Raw genomic sequence first — 23,646 nt, forward strand, 5'->3', positions numbered from 1 at the left:
AGATCCGAAGCAGGCTCAACCGAACAAAAATAAAAATGTCTAGTGTCCTTTTCAAGTGCACTAGTTCTAAGTGAACAAACCATTTTCCAGTTCCAGGTGACCAAAAAGATTGGAAGGCAGCTAGCCCCTCTCACGCGTCCCTTTTTCCCAAAGACATCCGATTAAAATTTAAAGATATCCATTTGATTTGTCATAGTTGAGAGATCCAATAACTATGCCTTTGGGGAGGGCTTGACCCCCCACAGTCTCTCGGGAAAGAAATGCAAGCTACGCACTTTACACATTGACCAAATATTGCATTTGTTATTTTTAGGGTAATATTCTGCGGGGAGAGGAATTTTTCACGGGGACAATTTTCCATGGGGAATTTTACATGGGAGGGAGGAATCAGATTTCCTGGCATGATTTGAAAAAACGTCAGAAATTAGGTACAAAAAGAAATTTCATCTAAAAGTAAGAAGCGAGATTAAAAGTCACAATGAACAGGAACTGTTCCGTATATGACAGTGGCTGCCCCTTCCTCAACCCTCACTCATTATGCTAAAGTTAAAATTTTTGACACAATTCAGTAAGACTGGTCTGTTCTCACAATTCTGATCAAACACAAGGACCGTTGAATTTGAATGAGGAGTATTTTTATACAACTTTATGACTTTAGCGTAAAGAGTGAGGGCTGAGGAAGGGGCAACCCCCCTCATAGACGTTTTAAAGGCGCATAGAAGTTTTAAAGGCGCTCCTTGCCTTCAGTAGAAAAAAGTCATTTTTTGTATTTAATAATATTTAAGGACTCGGAAACCTGTAAAACATTTCCTTGGCAAATTGGAAAATTTGATATTTGTCGACACCAATATCACACAAAAACATCTAAAATGATTGAATTGTTTTGTTTTTCTTTTCAAATGCCCTTATTTTTTTTCATATTAAACAAGTACTTTAAAAAATATTTCCAATTCATCTTCCAAAGCACACACCTATATGACACTTGCATAAATCATTCAATTTTATCGACACTTCTTTTCTTTATTTTGTTGCCAATTTCCAATAAATATGCAACAATGCCCTAGAAAAACTTCATACTCATGAGCTCTTTGAGATAGCTGTGACTTCGTGTTGATAGATGTCATAAAACACGTTAATCCCCATTTTTTTTATTGTCTGTGAATTTTATGTTCATCTTAGGGTACTAAACGATAGTACCAATAAATCACTTGTATTTTTCATCTTCACCGAAATTAATTGTACAATTATAGATCATTTAAATAATTCGAGGTAGCGATTGTCATATTTGTCCATTTTCTTCAACGCTGAAAGTGACTCAAGTCTCGCAACTTCTATTTTTCTTCTACATTAATAATTTCATTTAAAATTTCTTATAATGGCGATGAAAGTTTTGTAGCTAGGGCAGCGTCTGCACTTGCTGACCATCTTGTGTCAGAAACAGCAATAAAAGACAACCCTTTCCTTTATTAATAATAGCATAAATAACCATGCTAATAAAGAATTAGACAAATTGAAGATACGATAAATCAGACTTAAAGGAGACAGTTTTTTATTTAGATTTTGAATCTCCCATACTGTAATTGGCAAAACTTGAATCCTAGTCTTACAGAGATCCAATAAGGGAACTTAAAAATTGGAAATGAACAAAAACAATATTTATTTGTCGGAAAAATGAATGCTGCAGAATTTGTGATCATATGATATCCCGGACTCAATGGTACCACTAAGCCCACTTCCGCCTAGAGAAGGGGCCAGCCATTGTACAGCTATTCATAGGACTTGACGAAGGGGGCACCGGGTCGCCTTATTTTCTGAAAAATACTGCCTATTAAGAGATCTGTTGTACATCGACTACAGTGAATATGGCAACAACTTTCATTCAAGTTGTTGTTTCCTCTAGTTAGTTTATTTAATCGTGTCTACTTGACATAGCATTTAAAATTAATTGGAATTTTCAAATTTTTCCGATGACCTTTGAATTAAATGCAACCTAGAGGGGACCAACGTTAAGTGGTATTCCGCTGCGGGGTCATTTCTCAGACAAACAAGTTTAAAGTTTTCATTTGAGGAGAAGAGTATATGTTCTGCGCTTGAGACTTTATTCCCAGTTAGATCGTGATCTACAACGCCAGATTAGTTATCATATTTGATCTTTTTACTGTTACATATTGTTACTAAAAAAAAGGCTACAAGTTGGGGGAATGCCCTCAACTCAGCTACTAAGCAAAATTCTGGTATCAGATTAGCAGATGACCACTTCTGAAAAAAAGAAGCTAAAAAAGAAGCAGTACCATTAGATTCCTTATTTTATCGAAATATTATAAAATTAAATATTTCGAAATATTATTGAAACGTTTCTAATGGCTGAATCTTTTCTGAGGCTGAGTATACAAAATACAAGTTTGAATTTAAAAGGTACTTTGACAAAATGAACTTTGGAAGAGGTCAATGAACTTGTGTCAGGTCAGCAATACAAAAGATTCATTCAATTTATAGGGCAATTATTTGTTAATCTATATTTGTTTTATAATAATTTAAACCAGGTCATATGAAAGATTTTTAAATAAAAAGACTGTTTCATTTTGCTAGAGTTCAACATCAGAAGATTAATTCAACATCCGGATTTCTGCCTTGTACATTATTAAGTGATCAGATTTTTCTTTAAATGTGACTTTTCTTCATCCTTCTTTATTTTCTTTTTTTATAGCGTGTGTGTCTTTTTAGTTCTTTCATGTTTTGTTTAAGCTAGTCTTTTTGTTTATTTTTCTCCCTGGTTGATGAGATTTCCGGGTATGAAGCCGAAATATACGGACTTTTCCAACTTATATTGTTACTCACATTTTAAAATCATTTCAAAAATATTCATATACATAATTATGTTATAATCACTCAAGGATGTATAATTCTATTTAAACAAAGAAAGAAAGTATCATGAGATTCAAAAGAACGGAGAACTACACTAATTGGGCCGTATACTTGCGACCATAAGGGGTGGGTGGTGGTGTTCATTTTCAGCAAAGCGACCATGGTATTTGGAAAGAAAATAAATCAAGAAATCTAATGGTATAACTTTTACTTGTTTAGAATATTGCCTTTAGATGTGTCAACCCTAAATTGATACCACAGGTCCAACATTCTCCATTCAAACCTTCGGTTGAACTAATTCCCACATTTTGCCTTTTGAAATACTGCCTTACGAGTGTTAACTTCAAAATTTGTCCACAATTTTTATTCCCTGCCTTGCCCATGGTGACCTTCAGAAGAAGGGGGCCCAAATCTGTACATGTCCATCATAAAAATAATCAAAATTCCGCATCATTTGTAAAGAAATATGACGCTTTTCTAGAAAATAGCTACTTCCTAATTTTCTCAACCTTCTGGAATTTCTTTTTTGGAGGTTTGTTAAACTCTAGCTAGATTTCCTTTGGCTTTCTTTTATGTTATTTGTTTATCCTTAAACGGTACAGTAATCCTTACGGGTAAAACTGCAACTTTTTAAAGCTGATATTACAATTTTCACTTGATTCCAAGTTTACATAATTTCAAGTCAAGTCTAGACAGGTCTAATGATCAGAAGCAAAGCATACAAAACTGCAGCAACAGCGGTAATAGTAATACAAAGAACGTACCGAATTTGGACTCCAGAATAAAGGTGGTTAAAAATATCATTATCTTCTAATCTCCCATGGCCATTGTCATAGAAATATACACCGACTTGTTTTCCAGAATGTATTCTATTCCGTCTTAAAACTGGTGTCGATCCTGTTGTTATCCAAACTCCAGCTAAAGTATTGGCGTATACTTCATTCTCTTCAATAAGCCCTTGACCTTTTTCATGGACATAAATCCCTCCATGCTGACCATGATGGATTTTGTTGTGTCTAACAATTGGATCACTATTTGTACGAATTTGTATTCCGGCTAATGCATTACCTGGAAAACAAATAGCAATGCTTTTTTTGAATAAACAGCATACAATTTGATATCCAAAGGTATGGTGGAAAACAACAAATAATATCCTTATTAATCAAAGAGTAAATACATACATATGTGAGATGTTTCTGCACTGAAAAACGTTAAGCTAGTTCAAGAATATAGCAATCGAATAAGTAAATAAGAAATCAGGTCTTAAAATAAAGCTTATCCAAAAATAAAGCAATTAAAACATAAAAACAAATTGATGTTAAAATTAAACAATAATCTTGACAATTTTTAAGTTGTCTATTGCCAATCCAAATACATGAATATTTTAGTTATACATAAAAACACTAATATAGAGATTCTGAAATACGTGGTAATACTAAGCATCCATATTACTTCAACAAATTAAAAACCTATCCGGAATTGCCTTAGCAAACAAACGAAACAAAGACAAAAACTACATGTAGTGTGTCAACTAACTCGTAGTAACAGTGACAAAAACAATCTTAAGTAATGGTTTACATAGAGCGCAAGTTATTTATCTATATCTTTGGTCAATATTATGGTTATTCTTACTTCAGAGTTTTGACAACAGATTTTTTGCAATCCATGGTCCATGAAGTCTTTTTGTTGTAAGCATACACAGATCCATGCAAGGGTCTGTTTAAGCAAAGGCGATTTTTTTTTTATATCAAGGACCAATGTCACAAAAATGTTGATGGACATGATTTGGATTAATTAATGCATTTGCCCGCAGAATAAGAGATAAATAAATAACTCTAATTGAGATTCAAGTTATAATATCCCTGAACACTCGTCGTGATGAATATTTTGGATATGAACTTTATTTTAAAGTGGCATTCATTCTAACATTTTTTCTTGTAAAAAATTAGAAAATTACTGTCATGCTTATTGTTATATATAGCGATGGGATGAAAAGAGATTTCCAAGAAGTTATGTCAATGCCCCGCACCTATCCCATTTTCACAGGAAATAAAAATGAAAGAAAAGTTAAACACAGCATCTTCCTAGCATTAACCTTAGCCTACCCACCTCCCGTAGAAGAAATTTTTCATCCCTCTTGTTTTAGATGTCATAATCATAATGGCGTTCAATAACATTATGCTAATAACATAATAAACACCATCAGCAAAATGTACTCTTACCATATATATTATTGTGTTCTATTAAGCCTCTGCCATCTCCAAAAATGTAGACACCACCTTGGTGGCCATCATAGATTTCATTCTTTCTAATTGTTGGATTACTCTGAGACGTTATCCACACACCAGCAAAATTATTTGAGTGAATTCGATTTTCTATGAAAACACCACGACCTTTTTCATGCACATATATACCACCAGTTTGACCATGATGGATTTCACAGTTCACCACTGTCGGATCTGCTTCTGCTTTTACTTCGAATCCTGCAATCCGATTATTGTGAATGTCATTTTCTTCAAAGAATCCCTGCAATCAATTCAATTGTTACAGATTTAAAATGTGTTATTGTGTTGCGGAGCAACACTACTGCTTTCGTAGTGTTTTTTTTTTTTTTTTTTTTTTTTTTTTTTTTTTTTTTTTTTTTTTTTTTTTTTTTTTTTTTTTTTTACCGTGATCAGCGACCTGTAGCTCCGAAGTGGTAAGAGTTAAAAATTTGAGATTTTTCAGAGGGAAGGGAAACGTGAAACAGAGTAAAATAGTTCCATAGAAGTTCCTAAAATTTCTAACAGTTTTCCATAAAAAAAATAAAACGGTTTTTTTCTTAGAAACTGTGCGTTCGATGTTTGGCGTCAAGTTAAGACGACCCTAGCTTCGGAAATAAACCTGTTAGAAATACAGTTATGCTGAACTCATGTAAAACTTTCATTTGTCTCTTCGAGAACCGGAGCACAAAATTCCGTGGCTCTTACAGATTTCCCGGAAATAATTCCGGAAAAGTCCATCTCGTTCCGATTTTTTTTGGACTTTTCTCAAGTTTTCGATTTTGATGTTTCTTATATTTTTATCGAGTAGTGCTATGAAAAGTATGCAAGAAGAAGTGAAGTGTTCTATATACCAAGTTGCTTCGTTCTCTAAGAAATAATTTCCGAAGTTTCGACGTTCTAGAGGTAACTTCTGTTCTGGACCAGCTAGAATTTTTTTTCCAACGCGGTTCGACAGGTCTCGATCTCCTAACAACTGGAACTTACAATAGTTTCTTCGAAATAAAATTCCTTCTTTGGGTTTTTCTATTTGGAAGTTTTGTCATGCCCTCGGGGCAATTTAAATTTTTTGGTGAATTTGGTTTGTTTTATATTTTTCTAATTTAGACCATCAAAAGTTAAGCAGAAAACTATAAGACGTTATTTCCGTATCTCTTTCAGATTTCCCGGAAATAGCAACTGTGTCCCGTAGGGCACAGTTGCACGTGTTGCTCCGCAACTGTGCCCTAAGGAACAGGGCACAGTTGCTGCAACACTTCCCGTTGCACAGGCAACGGAGGTCTAGTTTGTTCTTACTTCTGAACAAGGCAAGTCACAAAGAAATAAGGGTCCTTAGCATAGTTCTTAGAATATTAGCCATCCTCCTGGTACATAAAGGCAGATAAAAGAGAAAATAGAGGGTTTGACGGAAATCTTTTTTTATTTATATGTTGTTGTTTTTTTCTTTTTTTGTCCTCTGCGATATGAAAGAGGGTAAAGCTAAATTCTACCGTACTCTACGTAAAACAAAATTGTGCCACGAATAATCGATGGAATAAAGCGATTATTTCTTTCACTGATTGACTTAAGTAGTTACTTTTATATACTGTTATCTAGCTAATTATTACCTCAAAAAGCAAAGGAACTAGCGGAATTTACCGAGCTATTGAATTTTAACAAAGCTGTTCAGTGGAAAATGGAAAGCGTAAAGACAGCAACAAACAAAGAGACTGCAAAATGTTATGATAGACAACGTAAAAGTGTTGTCTTAGTCGAGAACGATGTATTATCCGAATATTATTATTTTGATTCTTTTAAGGCCACTTCACAATAGAAACTTGGGAGAAGTCTCATTCAATCGAAAACTATGTGTTCTACCTAATTTTTAAGGACCACAAGTGATTGGTAGGCACAAGTATCCCTTCTTTGTCCTCTTTTTTATCGGGGTCCCCTCCTAACACCCCATGGCACCCACTCACAATGATCGACAAGGTCCAAAAAACGGGCCTCCACAAGGGACATGATCCACACAGGCCTAAGAGCAATAACCAAAAATAATGCAACTGGCACAGCCTTCAGACGTATTTAAGTAAAAATGGGCACTTCCATCCGCTTACTAAAACCAAAACCAAGCGACAAATTAAAATACTTATGTCTGTAAATACAAATTAGTCACGTGACCCCAAAGTCCCATTTGCCCTCCTATATATTGGATCAAAATTACGAGCGCCATTTTTCTTGTAATCGTCTAAAGGTCCAAAAAATATGCCTCCATGGATGAAATGACCCGCGCAACCCCAGGAGAATAAATTATGTGAATTAAGCGAATAGTCTACTCCTACAGGCAGATTTTAGTAGAAAAGGTGGGAATGTTGCACCTTGTTTGAGCCAGAATCATAGAAGATTTTAGATCTAAAAAAGAGGGCATCCTCCCTGACCTCTCCAGTCTAAGTGGAAACCAAAAGGAATTAAGTATAAAAAGAAACCGTTTTTCTGTCACCCGAAAGGTTGGCTTGGCTATGGAAATTGGTATCAGCAATAATATGGCCAAAACAGTGCAAACCCATAAACAACATTTTGCCGTCTATTCGGCTTGTGACTTACAGGGCAGGAGACCAATAACCCGAAACATATTTTCGGAACATATTTCAAACATGCTAAGCCATATTGTCAAAAACCACAGTTTTCTAGAATATAAATTTTCTTTCAATCACCTTGAATCTTCTAGAGCACGCAGCCAGATCAAAGGGCATATCAAAGTACAAGCAATTTTCTAAGAGGGCGTAAATGCAAGAAAAAACATTTGTTTATAAGATCGGTTAGAACTGAAAATATCTTTTATTAAGACTATAGAATAACATTAGTCCATACGCAAGGGTGTCGCCAGGGTGAGTTTAGTCCCCACAGAAGACAAAATCTCATTCTTTATTGCGCTATTTTTTCCTTGATCCCTAGAAGGGACGGCGAGGTCACCCCCAAAAATTCCTTGTATGGGCGAACAAAATGGTATAAATATTTAAAAGGTACGTTTATAAGAGAATTCGAAGGCGGAAAAGGTGTATTATACTCCCCATCAGGACATAAAAATATGTTGTCTTTAGGCTAATTCTAGCAACAAGAAATGGTAGTTACTATTTTGTATAAAAATAAATATGTGTCAATTACAAAGTATTGAAACATTTAAACAAAATATGCGTAAAAGCCACGGTAGCACGCGCTAAGATTCCTAACAGGAAAAAAAATTAAAGCAGCATTTAAAAGAACCGATTTGAAAAAGTATTAGCAGGTTAATATATATATATATATATATATATATATATATATATATATATATATATATATATATATATATATATATATATATATATATATATATATATATATAAAAAGTTGGCCGCTTAAAATTGCACTGACATACTGAGGAAGCACGGGAGTGACTAGCATTTTCAAGAAAAATGAAGACAAAAGATACATCGCTTTTCTTCATCTTCCTTGTTCCATAAAGTGTCATGTCATCAATATGAAATATTCCCCAATTTTCAGGAAAATTCAGAGCTTCCTCCCATCCACCCTGAATTTTTTAACAAATTGTTATAAAATTATTACTGAACAAAACTACGCCCGATCCAACATTTTGAACTAATACTCAAACGTTGTTAAAAATTTAAAGCTTAAAAAAATACAAATAACATTAGAATGAACACATAGAAAGTTTCAAATTTTTTTTTTCAAAGAATAAACAAGAGCGACACTACTTAAAACAAGAAGGAAAAAATGATGTCATAAGTCAAACTCCGGACAAAGAGAAATTACTATGAATGAACAGATAAAACCTAAAGCGAAGTGGAAATCAAAAGAACAATGAAGCCAAACATAAAATGAAAAAAAAATATGGCACAAATGACAAAGTTGCTACCACCCCGTCAAACCCCTAAAGGCAAATCTGTGCCTTACTAAAAACAACATATGTTTGAAGCTGCATGATATTATTCGCCAAAACAACAACATAGAAATAATAGAAATGATATGATAGAAAAGCTCATATGGTATGAGCTCTAACAAAATTCTAAGGATCAATAGATTGATTTAAAAGGAAAATCAGAGGCTTAATGCCGGTCGGAATTTAAAATAAGAGCTCTGAGTCACGATGTCCTTCTAAATATCAAAATTCATTAAGATCCGATCACCCACTCGTAAGTTATGAATACCTAATTTTTTCTAATTTTTCCCTTCCCTTTAGCTCCCCAGATGGTTGAATCTGGGAAAACGACTTTATCAAGTCAATTTGTGCAGCTCCCTGACACGCCTACAAATTTTCATCGTCCTAGCAGGTCCAGAAGCACCAAACTCGCCAAAGAACTGAACACCTCCCCCCAACACCCCCAAAGAGAGTGAATCCAGTACGGTTACGTCAATCACTTATCTACGCCATTTGCTTATTCTATCCACCAAGCTTCATCCCAATTCCTCCACTCTATTCCCCCTCCAACTCCCCCAATGTCAACAGATCTGGTCGGGATTTGTAATACCTCTGAAACATGAATTCCTTCTAAATATCAAATTTCATTAAGATCCGGTCACCCGTTCTTAAGTTAAAAATACCTCAATTTTTCTAATTTTTTCCAAATTAACACCCCCCAGCTCCTCCAAAGAGAACGGATCCGTTCCAATAATGTCAATCACGTATCTAGAACTAGTGTTTATTCTTCCCATCAAGTTTCATCGGATCTCTCCACTCTAAGTGTTTTCCAAGATTTCTGTTTCCCTCCTCCAACACCCTTTGTCGCCGGATCCAATTCGAGTCGAAAATGAAGCATCTGAGACATAAGAACCTTCTATATATCAAGTTTCACTAACATCCGATCACCTATTCGTAAGATAAAAACATCCCAATTTTCACGTTTTCCAAGAATTTCCGTTTCCCCCCCCCCAGCTCCCCCCAATGTCACAGGACCTGGTCGAAAATTGAAATAAGAGCTTTAAAGCACAAGATCCTTCTAAATATCAATTTCATTAAGATCTGATCACCCGTTCGTAAGTTACAAATACCTCATTTTTTCGAATTCCCCCCCACTCCACCAAAGAGAGCCGATCCGGTCCGGTTATGTCAGTCACTTACCTTAGACTTGTTTTTATTCTTCCCATCCAGTTTCATCCTGATCTCCGCTTTAAGTATTTTCTAAGATTTCCGCCCCCCCCCCCCTCAATGACACTGTATCTGGTTGAGATTTGAAATAAGAGATCTGAGTTACGAGGTCCTTCTAAATATGAAGTTTCATGAAGATCCGATCACTCCTTCGTAAGTTAAGAATACGTCATTTTTTTTAATTTTTCAGGATTAACCCTCCCCCCAAGTCCCCCAAATAGAGCGGATCCGTTCCAATTATGTCAATGACGTATCTAAGACTTCTGCTTATTTTTCCCACCAAGTTTCATCCCGACCCCTCCACTCTAATCGTTTTCCATGATTTTAGGTCCCCCCCCCCAATGTCACCAGATCCGGTTGGGATTTAAAATAAGAGCTTTGAGACATGATATCCTTCTAAATATCAATTTTACTGAGATCCGAACACCCGTTCGTAAGTTAAAAATACCTCATTTTTCTAAATTTTCAGAATTAAACCCTCCCCCCCCCATCTACCCCAAAGAGAGCAGATCCGTTCCGGTTATGTCAATCATGTATCTAGGAATTGTGCTTATTTTTCCCACCAAGTTTCATCCCGATCCCTCCACTCTAAGCGTTTTCCAAGATTTTAGGTTTCCCCCTCCCAACCCCCCCCCCCCAATGTCACCAGATCCGGTCAGGATTTGAAATAAGAGCTCTGAGACACGATGTCCTTCCAAACATCAAAATTCATTAAGATATGATCAACCGCACGTAAGTTATAAATACTTCATTTTTTCTATTTTTTTCCGAATTAACCGGCACTTGGTTAATACCAAGTGCCATAAAAATTCGAGATTGGAAATCATTTTTAGATAAAGATATCCAAGAAAGGAGACTTCCTTGAATCCAACGTAAACTGTAGATTGAAATCAAAACTATCCAAATGTACCAAAAACATTTTTAGAGGTCCATATTTTTTCATAATTTGTTCAGTGAGTTCAATGGGATGACCATTACAGAATAAAGTTTTTTACATAATTTAGATCAGAGGCTACATGAATGTCCGAACAAATTTATAACCTCGAGGAAATTGATTCCTTAATTTTCAAGTAATCATCTTGATCAGGGTTTCAGTGTGTCGGAGTGACCTTTTATAATAATAATAACAAAAATAATTAAGAAAAGAATTTTTGCACTCGAAATTCGGATTCAAATATCGGTAGTGGACTTTATACATACTTTAATATTTAATAGAATTCTCAACTACCAAGAACCAACAAATTGACAATAGTAAAGAAAGTCACAAGCAAATCTGAGATGTAGGCTCAGTGGGAACTAATGTTTACTTCTTATGATGAAAGCTGAAACTTTTACAACTTGGTTAAACCAGAAGCCTTTGATTTAGTCTCAAAAGAAAAACATTTATTATGATTATCTATCCCCAATTGCTCAATTTGAAAAGGCAACTAGTAGTGACTTTGACATAAATTATAACATACTTTTACATAATTGCAAAGAACATATTCATTCTTACGGCTCCAGTCTTTACCCGCTTGAAGAAATTTTCATATTTATAATTTCACAAAAAGAATTAACTTACTAGGCCATTATCAAATGTGAAGATACCAACATCTCTTCCATGATGAATATGATTCCGTCTCATTATTGGATTTGCATGGTTTTTCACCCAAATTCCAGCCAAAGCATTTCCTGAGATTTCATTACCTTCGTAAATCCCCTGGGCATGGTCAGTTATATAAAGGCCAACGTTTTCACACTGAGAGATGTCACAGTATTTGATTGTTGGTTCAGCATTGACACCACTCACACAAACTGCTGCTCCAACTAAATCAAACGAATAATCAAGATTCAGAGGAGCAATTTAAACATCTAAAATAAACTTTCAAAGCCATATGTTTTTTCTAGTCTCTTTGATTACAGTGGTAAAAACATGGTGAAAGAGATTTTTATTTCCTTAAGCCTTGAAACAACCAATTCTAAATCATTTATAGCGCAACTTGCACTTAGAGGCCGATACTTTCAACAAATATTACTGCCTTCCAGCAACCAGATTACTTCTCTGACATACGGAATACTTCTTATGTTTCGTGAGACGTAAATGATGTAAGAGGTTAGAAGGACTGCTAGACAAGCTATGTTTATAGTGGAGTAGTCAGACAAGGTCAGACAATTTACACAAGGCGCGCTCGAAACCACTGCGCTTTTCCTGCAACAGACTAGTAACAGCAAAAGAAAGCTTACAAAGAGAGAAAGGATGTTAAAATGACATTTCCCCCTCTAGATATAGTCCTGGATTCCCCCTTCATTCCCCCAAAAAAGCCTTGTAAAAGTAGAACAATGTAAAAAAAAAAAACATTACCAAATAAGGACTGCTTTTGCAAGTCGAAGCCCCACCCCTGAAAATGGATTATGATCCCCCAGAACTAAACTCTGTCTCTGCATACTATAGTATCATTTAAACCAATTTCTCGAAGTACCCTACGCATTATTCCAGGGGAATCATTTTGGAGGCGATTCATTGCAGCCAAATATGTTTGACATTAGTACTAGCAATGCATTTTGACAAACTCACAGCCTTGGCACTTTTAAGATGTTGTGTTTCTTCTCATTTTTTAAGGCTTTACTAACCCATAGATCCAGTGGCTCTTTTTAACAACTAATAATCCTTAAGCGACTAAAAGAAAACGAATTATTTTAATCGAACTTCATATTTTTTTTTTTCAATATTTCGATTACAAGATAACAAACAAGATCAAAAGGCTGAAACTAAATAAATGAAGGCCGGTGGTAAAAAAAAAAGAAGTGATAAAAGGCTCACAATTCTTTCTGGCTACTCTTATTCTTATTCTCGTCATTTATCTACATTAAAATATATTTATTATCTCAATCTTTACAACAATGAAGTTTTCGCTATCTCTTGCCTCAGACAATGGGTCTCAAATATCCAAACTCTTTTTTAATCAATAAAATACACTTAGCCATTAGAAAAAATTTGCAGATAATTAATTATTTTGAGACTTAAATTACTAAAGTGAATAGTAGAGAATAAACAAGTTACCTTAGGAGGTAAGGGATTAACTTCCGAAGAAACACCTAATAAAGCCATAATAATAATATAAAAACAGTTCTTACATATTTATTACCCAAAAGCATAGTCATTGGGCCTTTCAACTGTGATGAATAAAATGGCTATCTAAAAATTTTGATCGGACGATTTTGGGAAAAAAGGGCAGGGGAGAGGGCCTAGTTGCTCTCCAATTTTTTTAGTCACTTAAAAAGGGCACTAGAACTTTCAATCTCCCTTCAAATGACCCCCTTTAACAAGTAAAAATAAAAAATAAAAAAGGGAACTTACCGACGGAAGTGCTACGGATTATACAATGATCAATAGTCGGCGAGCAATTCTCACATATTTCCAATGCGTAATGTTTATGATGTGGTACGTTAAACCCCATCTCTGGAGAAAACTTCAATGTCACATAACCAAGATATCCAGTCTTTGCTCCCTCTACGAAAACTATTGCAGATTCAGAACTTCGCTCAATTATAACATTTTCAGCTATGTTCCCAGGAGCTGCTCCTATTAATTGCACATTAGACTCTATCACAAGAAATTCACCACGATATATACCCTAGAACGAAATAGTAAAAATCAATGTTAGGTAGCTAAAAGACAAAGTAATAGCCACAACCTAGTAAACAACAAAATTCCGGCCAATAGTAGTTGAAACTTCACATTTTAAATTGGACTGAGAAATAACAATAATTGTTGCTGTAGTCTGTATTTTTTCACTTTTATAGAAGATCAAAGTTATAAATTTTCCGTGATTGTCACTGGATTAGTTGCATTTAGAGATTGAATCGTGCGGGTTTTCAACTCCTAAGTGGAACACCCTCGAAATCGTATACTGTTAGACATAGCGATTCAATTTAGCCGTTTTTAGCTGTTTTATTTCCCCAACTGTCATTGCATCAAAACTGTTTTTGTAAAAATTTGAGCATAGGGCCATTCAAATTGAATCTTGAGCTTTCCCAACCTTTGTGACAAAAATTGATTACAATGAGGAGTAAAAAAAAACAAGAGCCAAGAGCTCATATGGTATAGGCTCTAACAAAATTTTAAGAATCAATAGATTCATTTAAAAGGAAAATCAGAGGCTTAATGCCGGTCAGGATTTAAAATAAGAGCTCCGATTCACGATGTCCTTCTAAATATCAAATTTCATTAAGATCCGATCACCCACTCGTAAGTTGTAAATACCAATTTTTTTCTAATTTTTCATCTCCCTTTAGCCCCCCAGATGGTCGAATCTGGGAAAACGACTTTACCAAGTCAATTTCTGCAGCTCCCTGACACGCCTACCAATTTTCATCGTCCTAGCACGTCCAGAAGCACCAAACTCGACAAATCACTGAACCCCTCCCCCTAACTCCCCCAAAGAGAGCGAATCCAGTACGGTTACGTCAATCACGTATCAAGGACATTTGCTTATTCTATCCACCAAGCTTCATCCCAGTTCCTCCACTCCAAGTGTTTTCCAAGATTTCCCCCTTGCCCCAATGTCAAAAGATCTGGTCGGGATTTGAAATAAGCGTTCTGAGACATGAATTCCTTCTAAATATCAAATTTCATTAAGATCCAGTCATCTATTCGTAATATAAAAATACCCCAATTTTCACGTTTTCCAAAAATTCCGGTTTCCTCCTTCGACTCCCCCCAATGTCACAGGACCTGGTCGGAATTTAAAATTAGAGCTTTAAAGCACAAGATCCTTCTAAATATCAAATTTCATTAAGACCTGGTGATCCTTTCGTAAGTTAGAAATACCTCATTTTTCCAAATTACCCCCCCCCCCCCAACTCCACCAAAGAGAGTAGATCCGGTCCGGTTATGTCAGTTACGTATCTTAGACAGGTTTTTATTCTTCCCATCCAGTTTCATCCTGATCTCTCCGCTTTAAGTATTTCCTAAGATTTTCGCCCCCCCCCCGCAACTGCCCCCCCCCCCAATGACGCTGGATCCGGTTGAGATTTAAAAAAAAAGATCTGAGTTACGAGTTCCTTCTAAATAAGAAGTTTCATGAAGATCCGATCACTCCTTCGTAAGTTAAAAATACGTCATTTTTTTCTCATTTTTCAGAATTAAACCCCCTCTTCCAATAGAGCGGATCCGTTCCAATTATTTAAATCACGAGTCTAAGACTTCTGCTTATTTTTCCCACCATGTTTCATTCCGATCCCTCCAATCTAAGCGTTTTCGATGATTTTAGGTTCCCCACCCCAAACTCCCCCCAATGTCACCAGATCCTGTCGGGATTTAAAATAAGAGCTTTGAGACACGATATCCTTCTAAATATCAAATTTCATTGAGATCCGATCACCCGTTCGTAAGTTAAAAATACCTCATTTTTTCTAATTTTTAAGAATTAACCCCCCTCCCCCAACAACTACCCCAAAGAGAGCGGATCCGTTCCGGTTATGTCAATCATGTATCTAGGACTTGTGCTTATTTTTCCCACCGAGTTTCAGCCCGATCCCTCCACTCTAAGTGTTTTCCAAGATTTTAGGTTTCCCCTTCCCAACTCCCTCCCCCCCCCCAATGTCACCAGATCCGGTCGGGATTTAAAATAACGGCTCTGAGACACGATATCCTTCCAAACATCAAATTTCATTAAGACCTGATCAACCGTTCGTAAGTTAAAAATACTTCATTTTTCTATTTCTTCCGAATTAACGGGCCCCCAACTCCCCCCCCCAGATGGTCAAATCGGTAAAACAACTATTTCTAATTTAATATGGTCCGGACCCTGATACGCCTGCCAAATTTCATCGTCCTAGCTTAACTGGAAGTGCCTAAAGTAGCAAAACCGGGACCGACAGACAGACCGACAGAATTTGTGATTGCTATTTCACTTGGTTAATACCAAGTGCCATAAAAACCAGCGGCAAAACGAAATTGGTAAAAAGAAAATTGGATATTAGATTTGGTTGGTCTCAGCAGTCTTATATACAAAATTTCACTCCGTCGACATCTTTGTGAGTTAAAGCTACTCCTGTTTTAGATTGTACATGCACACGTGTATACTCTTTCTCAGCTATGGATCCAGATTAGGGAGCTTCAGTAGATATTTCTTTGAAAGCAAATCTCGAGCAAAATGTGCCACAAAATTCTGATTTGTGCAAATAATTGCCGCTTTGTCGCACCACGACCAAGGACAATTATGCACTTAGGACCTCGGTTTAAAATCAGTTGTAACAGCCACACGCAAAAGACACGCGCAAATTAGTAAAAAATATAAAACTTCAAAAAAGGCTAAAAATCAAAATTCTGAAAATTCCATTGAATTTTTGTTGTTTCATACCCCCCCCCCCCCCCAAAGAGATACCCCCATTCCCCCCAAAACATACCCCCATTCCCCCCAAGAGAACATCACTCCTTTTTTATAGGTCAATGATTTAAGAATGAAAGGGTTTCAGTTGCTTCGTATTTTCCGCTTTAAATATTTTGAAAGGTGATAAGTAAATAAAATAAATGCAACTACCCATTCGCTACATTTCATGTGTTCTAAAATGCTTTGATTAAAGCAACATTTATATACTCTAGCCTATGTAGTGGATTTTTGACGGAGTCTGTAAACTCCTCCCCCATCCCCTCTTGCATAGGTTGATTTAAGTTTGTTTCAAGCTTTAACGTTGCTCTTTACTTTCATTTAAATTAAAAATTTTAATCCGTTGTAATTAATCCCCGAAAATTCCGTTGTAATTTATTAAAACGTGCTAGAACATAATGAATACAGTCAGTTGGTGACTACGAAAGTTTCATATACATATCGATTTTCAAAACACTCACCTCCCAAGTCTGGTATACAATAGATAAAAACATTCAAAATATACATTAATTTCAGCAAAGTTGTACTAAAAAGGCAGCGGTAGCTCTCTAATACGTAGAGTATTTTCTGATTTGATTTTGACTAATACAACAGTAGTTTAATGACCAAAATTTGTAAAATAAAAAAAGGAAACAAATGTCTTTTAGCTTGACACGACATTGGTTTGTGGATATATGAAATTTTGTCGAGACATTACGTCACCAAAAATACCTTTTGGCAAAAAGTAATACGTTTGGTTAACTTACCTTATGAACAAAAATTAACAAATTATCAACTTCATCGGACAAATCCATAGCTGACTGTATTGAGTCGAAATAGGTTATATTGGTTCCTTTATATTTTTCCGGTTCTGCTTCAACCATAGCTTGATATCCAGGTCGGACATGAACCCCACTACTAAGCTGCTTAAAACTCTCTTTCCATGGATTTGAGTACCACTCCTCAGGATTCACAAATTCAAACTTTGTTGGACCAGAATATAGGAGGGGCATGTCATATTCAAAAACCCGTTGGTATAAATTCTTCCTGTAAAATAACGAATAGCTCATGCAGAAATTTCCAGTAACTGTTTTGAAAAGATAATTTGATACTAAACAACCTGTAATTTCCTTTGATTATTATTATAATAGAAAATATTAACCAAACAATCAAACAGAAAATGTGGAAAGTGATTTCTGTTTAATAATAGTGCAAGAATCCTGCACTTTAGGGCTGCTACAAAGATTTACAACAAACTAAAAGTAAAACTTTAGTTATGCAAAAAAGAAAAGAGATCAAAAGTGACTTAGAAACATGGGATCAGAAAGAGCTGAATAGGAATATCTTACACCAGTAAAAAGGTCTTCTACTTTTTAGACAATGAAAGGTACACCGTGATAAATCGGAATGTAATTTCAATTTACGTTAGACAAAAGTACTGACCATGCTTTTCTTTTCAATTTTCTTTAAAACAAGAGCTAAGAGCTCATAAGGCACTTGTGACGAGGCCGACAGAGCCAAGAGCTCATATGGTACGAGCTCTCGCACAGTTCTAAGAATTAATAGACTGATTTAAAAGGAGAATCAGAGGCTTAATGCCGGTCGGGATCTAAAGTAAGAGCTCTGAGTCACGAGGTCCTTCTAAATATCAAAATTCATTAAGATCCGACCACAAACTCGTAAATTATAAATACCTCATTTTTTCTAATTTTCCCTCTCCCTTCAGCCTCCCTTCCAAACTAGCCGTCCTAGCCAAGTCGGTTGGTGCGCTGGATTTGGGATCCTTTGTCTGAAAGGACGCGGGTTCGAATCCCAGTGTACCCAATTGTTCAGTTTGGGACGGGAGTCAATGGCGTGACTCTGTAAGCTTAGCCAGAGTCGACCCAGCTTTAAATGGGTACCTGGAGAAATCTGGGGAAGGTAAACAGGAAGGGTGTGCGAAAGCACAGGATGGTTGGTCCCCAACCCCCCATTGCACTTCCTGGCTGAAGGGCCAAGAAACGGAGATCAGCACCGCCGGTAGGGACTGTAAAGTCTAATGCCATATCCTTTACCTTTTTTTTACCTTCAGCCTCCCACATGGTCGAATCGGGCAAAACAACTTTATCAGGTCAATTTGTGTAGCTCCCTAACACGCCTACCAATTTTCATCGTCCTAGCACGACCAGAAGCACCAAACTCGCCAAAGCACTGAACCCCACCCCCTAACTCCCCTAAAGAGAGCGGATCCAGTACAGTTACGTCAATCACGTATCTACGACATTTACTTATTCTACCCACCAAGTTTCATCCCAAATTCTCCACTCTAAGCGATTTCCAAGATTTCCAGTTTTCCCATCCAACACCCCCCCCCCCATGTCAACAGATCTGGTCGAGATTTGAAATAAGAGCTTTGAGACATGGGTTCCTTCTAACTATCAAATTTCATTAAGATCCAGTCACCCGTTCTTTAGCTAAAAATACCTCAATTTATCTAATTTTTCCAAATTAACACCCCCCAGCTCCCCCAAAAGAGAACTGATCCGTTCCAATTATGTCAATTACGTATCTATAACTTGTGCTTATTCTTCCAATCAAGTTTTATCCCGATCTCTCCACTCTAAGCGTTTTCCAAGATTTCCGGTTTCCAAGATTTCTGTTTCCCCTCTCCAACCCCCCATGTCCCCGGATCCGATTCGAATAGAAAATGGAGCATCTGAGACATAAGATCCTTCTATATATCAAGTTTCATTAAGATCCGATTACCCATTCTTAAGAAAAAAATACCTCAATTTTCACGTTTTCCAAGAATTCCGGTTTCCCCCTCCAACTCTCCCGAATGTCACCGGATCTGGTCGAGATTTATAATGAGAGCTTTAAAGCACAAGATCCCTCTAAATATCAAATTTCATTAAGATCTGATCCCCCTTTCGTAAGTTACAAATGCCAAGTTTTCCGAATTACTCCCCACCCCCAACTCCAACAAAGAGAGCGGATCCGGCCTGGTTGTGTCAGTCACGTATCTTGGACTTGTGCTTATTCTTCCCACCAAGTTTCATATTGATCTCTCCGCTTTAAGCGTTTTCCAAGATTTCCGGTCCCCCCTTACTCCCCCACCCAATGACGCTGGATCCGGTTGGGATTTAAAATAAGAGATCTGAGTCACAAGATCCTTCTAAATATGAAATTTCATTAAGATTCGATCACTCCTTCGTAATTAAAAATACCTCATTTTTTCAGAATTAACCCCCCCCCCCAACTCCCCCAAATAGAGCAGATCGGTTCCGGTTATGTTAATCACGTATCTAGAACTTCTGCTTATTTTTCCCACCAAGTTCCATCCCGATTCCTCCACTCTAAGCGTTTTCCAAGATTTTAGGTCCCCCCAAATCCCCCAATGTCACCGGATCCAGTCGGGATTTAAAATAAGAGCTCTGAGACACGGCATCCTTCTAAATATCAAATTTCATTAAGATCTGATCACCCGTTCCTAAGTTAAAAATACCTCATTTTTTGTAATTTTTCCGATTTAACCATTCCCCCACTCTCCCCCAGATGGTCGAATCGGGGAAACAACAATTTCTAATTTAATCTGGTCTGGTTCCTGATACACCTGCCAAATTTCATCGTCCTAGCTTACCTTGAAGTGCCTAAACTAGCAAAACCGGGACAGACAGACAGACCAACAGACAGACCGACCGACAGAATTTGCGACCGCTATATGTCACTTGGTAGATACCAAGTACCATAAAAAAGACTGATTCTTCCTGTTCTTTTGCTTTTCAAGAGCATAGCTAAAAGGATCTAAATTATTTCTATTCCAAATAGTTTTTTTGGGGTGGGGTGGAGGGGGGAATTTTGCAACCCGGCATGTCTTTTTGTGATTAGCTGCAGTATTACTTGTGACTAACTGCTTCGTTACCATATGCTCCTGCTTTAAGAATTCAACTCTTTTGTTTTCTGTTCTAGTACTGTAAGATATTTTCCATCCTGTTCCTCACAACCGTCCTTTCATTCAAAATGTCACTGTCACGAAACAAAAATCAAGCATATTTTACTATGGCTGATTATGAAGGGCTTTTCAGGACTCCTTAAAGGGCGGTTTTGTCAATTACCTTACCCCACCTCAGATGAACTCACATTTCCTAATCATATTTACGTAAAGCATTAAGTTGAAGTAACACTTTAAGCATTAAGTCGTCACCATTAGCATCCAAAAGTGCAAGTCTCTACCGTTTCCTAGAAACGTAATGTGTTTCCGTCAAATACCAGGTAATTTGACCAAGAATGAATTTGAAAACAGATGGCGTTTAATATACCTGCCTCAATGCCTATGAACAGACCAATCACATATCTCACTTATGCATTCTAGTTGTTTTGAATCTATATAAAAGCAATTGCTACTTAATACTTAAGGTAAATGTTCCAAGAAGCTTTCCACTTCGTGACTCCTGATCGTGTCTTTCAATGCAAATAGTTGGATTTTATCCACTAAAGGATCTAGATTTGTCGATCATCCTCGAAATATCTCTTTCTTCACAGCCTTTCCTGTCAGCTTCAAAAATAATAGAGAAAGAAGGGTATAGAACAAACCAACAGGAAGGTCAATATGGAAAAAATAAAAAGTGGGAACATTTCAGTGGGAGACATTTCGATAATCGAGGCCCATCTTCAGTTTCTAATTAAAGCAAACTTAACCTAGATCTTTCACAATTCGCTAAAGGATGTCTTTAAGGCCACTAGTATGTGTGGATCATAAGCTGAATATGTGATATAACATCGAAATAATAGCTACAAGTATTTTGTCTAATAAGGCGTAATGGATTACGGAATAGATAGAATTCCTGGTTCTGGAAGATTTTGAAGTCATTTAATGTGATGTAAGAAGTTACCAAAGATTCTTATAGATTGTTTTATATTACCTGGAGATACTTAAAAGAATAATGACTGAATTTACGTAAACATTGCGAAAATATCCAAGATATGATTTAGCACATATTTTTCTTACAAAACACTCGTGTGAAAACCCAATCCACTATCTGTCTTAAACAAATAGCGATATCTGATTAATTGTCCAGTAGAAGCTCCTTCTGTTCCAGGAAAAAGATCTTCCAATTAGAATATTCACTTGTGTTCTTTTTCCTATTTTATACACAGACTTCAATTATGGATATTTCTTTCTTAAGCTGCGTATCCTTCTAAGGAGAATAAAGTTTTGCCAAGGCAAGGTATAAAATGTAAAAATTAAGCATTTGTTACCATAGTCAGGGACCTAGGGACTTTGAACCAGAGTCAGGGAATTTTGCAAGTTCTCCCCCGTCCCATCCTACTTCCTCCAATGTGATCCAGACCTTTCCACGCTCGGACACCCTTTCTGTGCATCACTTATGCACCTAGCCGAAATTTTATGGGAGAACAACCTATTTAAAGACTGAAAGCCTGTACAAGTATGGAGTTTTCAAGACACCTTGGTAGGTTGAAGTTTAAAACAAATCCTTTATCGAATCCAAGATTTAGATTGGGTCATTTACGCACTAGATAAAGACACGTGGTGGTACAAAACATAGTACTTCAAAAGACAAGCTCTTACAGAGCAGCAACGATACATAAACATAGAAAATGCGAATAGGATAACACAAAAAGTGAAAATGAACAAAAAACCGGTTTTAAATGAATATTACCATGTCTCCTGATAAGTCGGACATCTCTGCTCACAGACAGAAAATCTAAACGGGATTTAGATTGGAAAATAAGTAACTAGAAAATGAGCAAACTAGAAACAGAAGAATAAGTAACTAAAATGAAAAAACTAGGAACAGAAGAATAAATATAAAGCTCCTGGTTAAATACCCAAAAGAAGAGAAGGGAAACGAGAAAAGGGATAACCAAGCCAATTAATGACTGTGAAAAATAAGCCAAGGTACCCCCCTTCATGGAAGGGCAAACGATTATATCTGCACCCGGCTAAACGATAAATAAAAAGCTCCCGGTTAAATACTCAAAAGAAAAAAAAGGGAAACGAGAAAGGGGTTAACCAAGCCAATTAATGACTATAAAAATAAGCCAAGGTACCCCCCTTCATGGAAGGGGAAACGATTATATCCGCTCCTACGAAATTCCAAAGCAAAATAGACTGATAAATCGGAGATCCATAAGCAGCTGTGGACAGTCTCTCAACATAGTAATAACAACAAAATAATGACGGGTGAAAATTTTAAAATAAGCAAAAGGATAAAAAGTTATAAACAGGTTTTTATTCTTCCCATCCAGTTTCATCCTTTTCATCGTTATAAAAGACAAAAGGAATCTGCTACTTATTTATTTGATAAATTTTTATTTTCAATTTATCAACTCTTTTATTCAGAATAAATAAATTAAACCAAATCAATTACATCGTCATCGTTATTTCTTCTCAGGCTCAATGAATTCCTAAAACAACAGGGAACACGATAGAAGTTTCACTTCATACACAAAATACATACTTAATCTTACAACTAAGAAAAGAACGGCTACTGAAAAATAAAAGCCGACAAAACCAAAGAACTTAATACTATTTTCTTTGGGTGAAAAAAGTAACACCGACAAGCCAATTGTGATCGACTCAAACTGAAGCACGTTCTAGATAATGTGACAGACATGCACCGACTGAAATTATGATCTTACAGATAGAGTAAACAGAAATAAAGGAACTTGAATTTCATATCCGACTCAACAAGAGAAATAATGAGAAGCACAAAGGAGTACATTCAAGAGCCTTAGGAAGGCTCCTGTGGAGCTGACAAAAATGTAAAAGAAGTAAATCCTAAAAAAGAGTCTAAGGCCATATAGAATCATGCAATCATAATGCTATTTAGAAAAAAGATGGTCAAGCACCCTCATTTTTGCAAAATTTGCTCTTAAAGCGTAATTTAACAGCGTATGTTCTTCCCTAAAAAAACAATAGCTAAGAGCTCATATGGCACTTGTGACGAGGCAAGAAGAGCTAAGAGCCAAGAGCTCATATGGTATGAGCTCAAACAAAATTCTAAGAATCAATAGATTGATTTAAAAGGAAAATCAGAGGCTT

The 23,646-nt window shown here is 36.3% G+C and overlaps 1 protein-coding gene across 1 annotated transcript in view; it reads right to left on the reverse strand.

The window, feature by feature from the left end:
* LOC136028840 (F-box only protein 11-like) overlaps positions 1 to 23,646 on the reverse strand; it is a 75,717-nt gene that overhangs the window by 16,986 nt on the left and 35,085 nt on the right. The window contains exons 5-9 of the mRNA XM_065706770.1: positions 17,369 to 17,648; positions 13,589 to 13,865; positions 11,813 to 12,057; positions 5,088 to 5,391; positions 3,630 to 3,933 (exon numbers count right to left, since the gene is read on the reverse strand). Of these exons, the coding sequence (XP_065562842.1) occupies positions 3,630 to 3,933; positions 5,088 to 5,391; positions 11,813 to 12,057; positions 13,589 to 13,865; positions 17,369 to 17,648 (1,410 nt within the window). The remainder of the gene's footprint in view (positions 1 to 3,629; positions 3,934 to 5,087; positions 5,392 to 11,812; positions 12,058 to 13,588; positions 13,866 to 17,368; positions 17,649 to 23,646) is intronic.

The sequence above is a fragment of the Artemia franciscana genome, chromosome 1 (assembly GCF_032884065.1).
Source record: "Artemia franciscana chromosome 1, ASM3288406v1, whole genome shotgun sequence".
Classification (NCBI taxonomy): Eukaryota; Metazoa; Arthropoda; class Branchiopoda; order Anostraca; family Artemiidae; genus Artemia; species Artemia franciscana.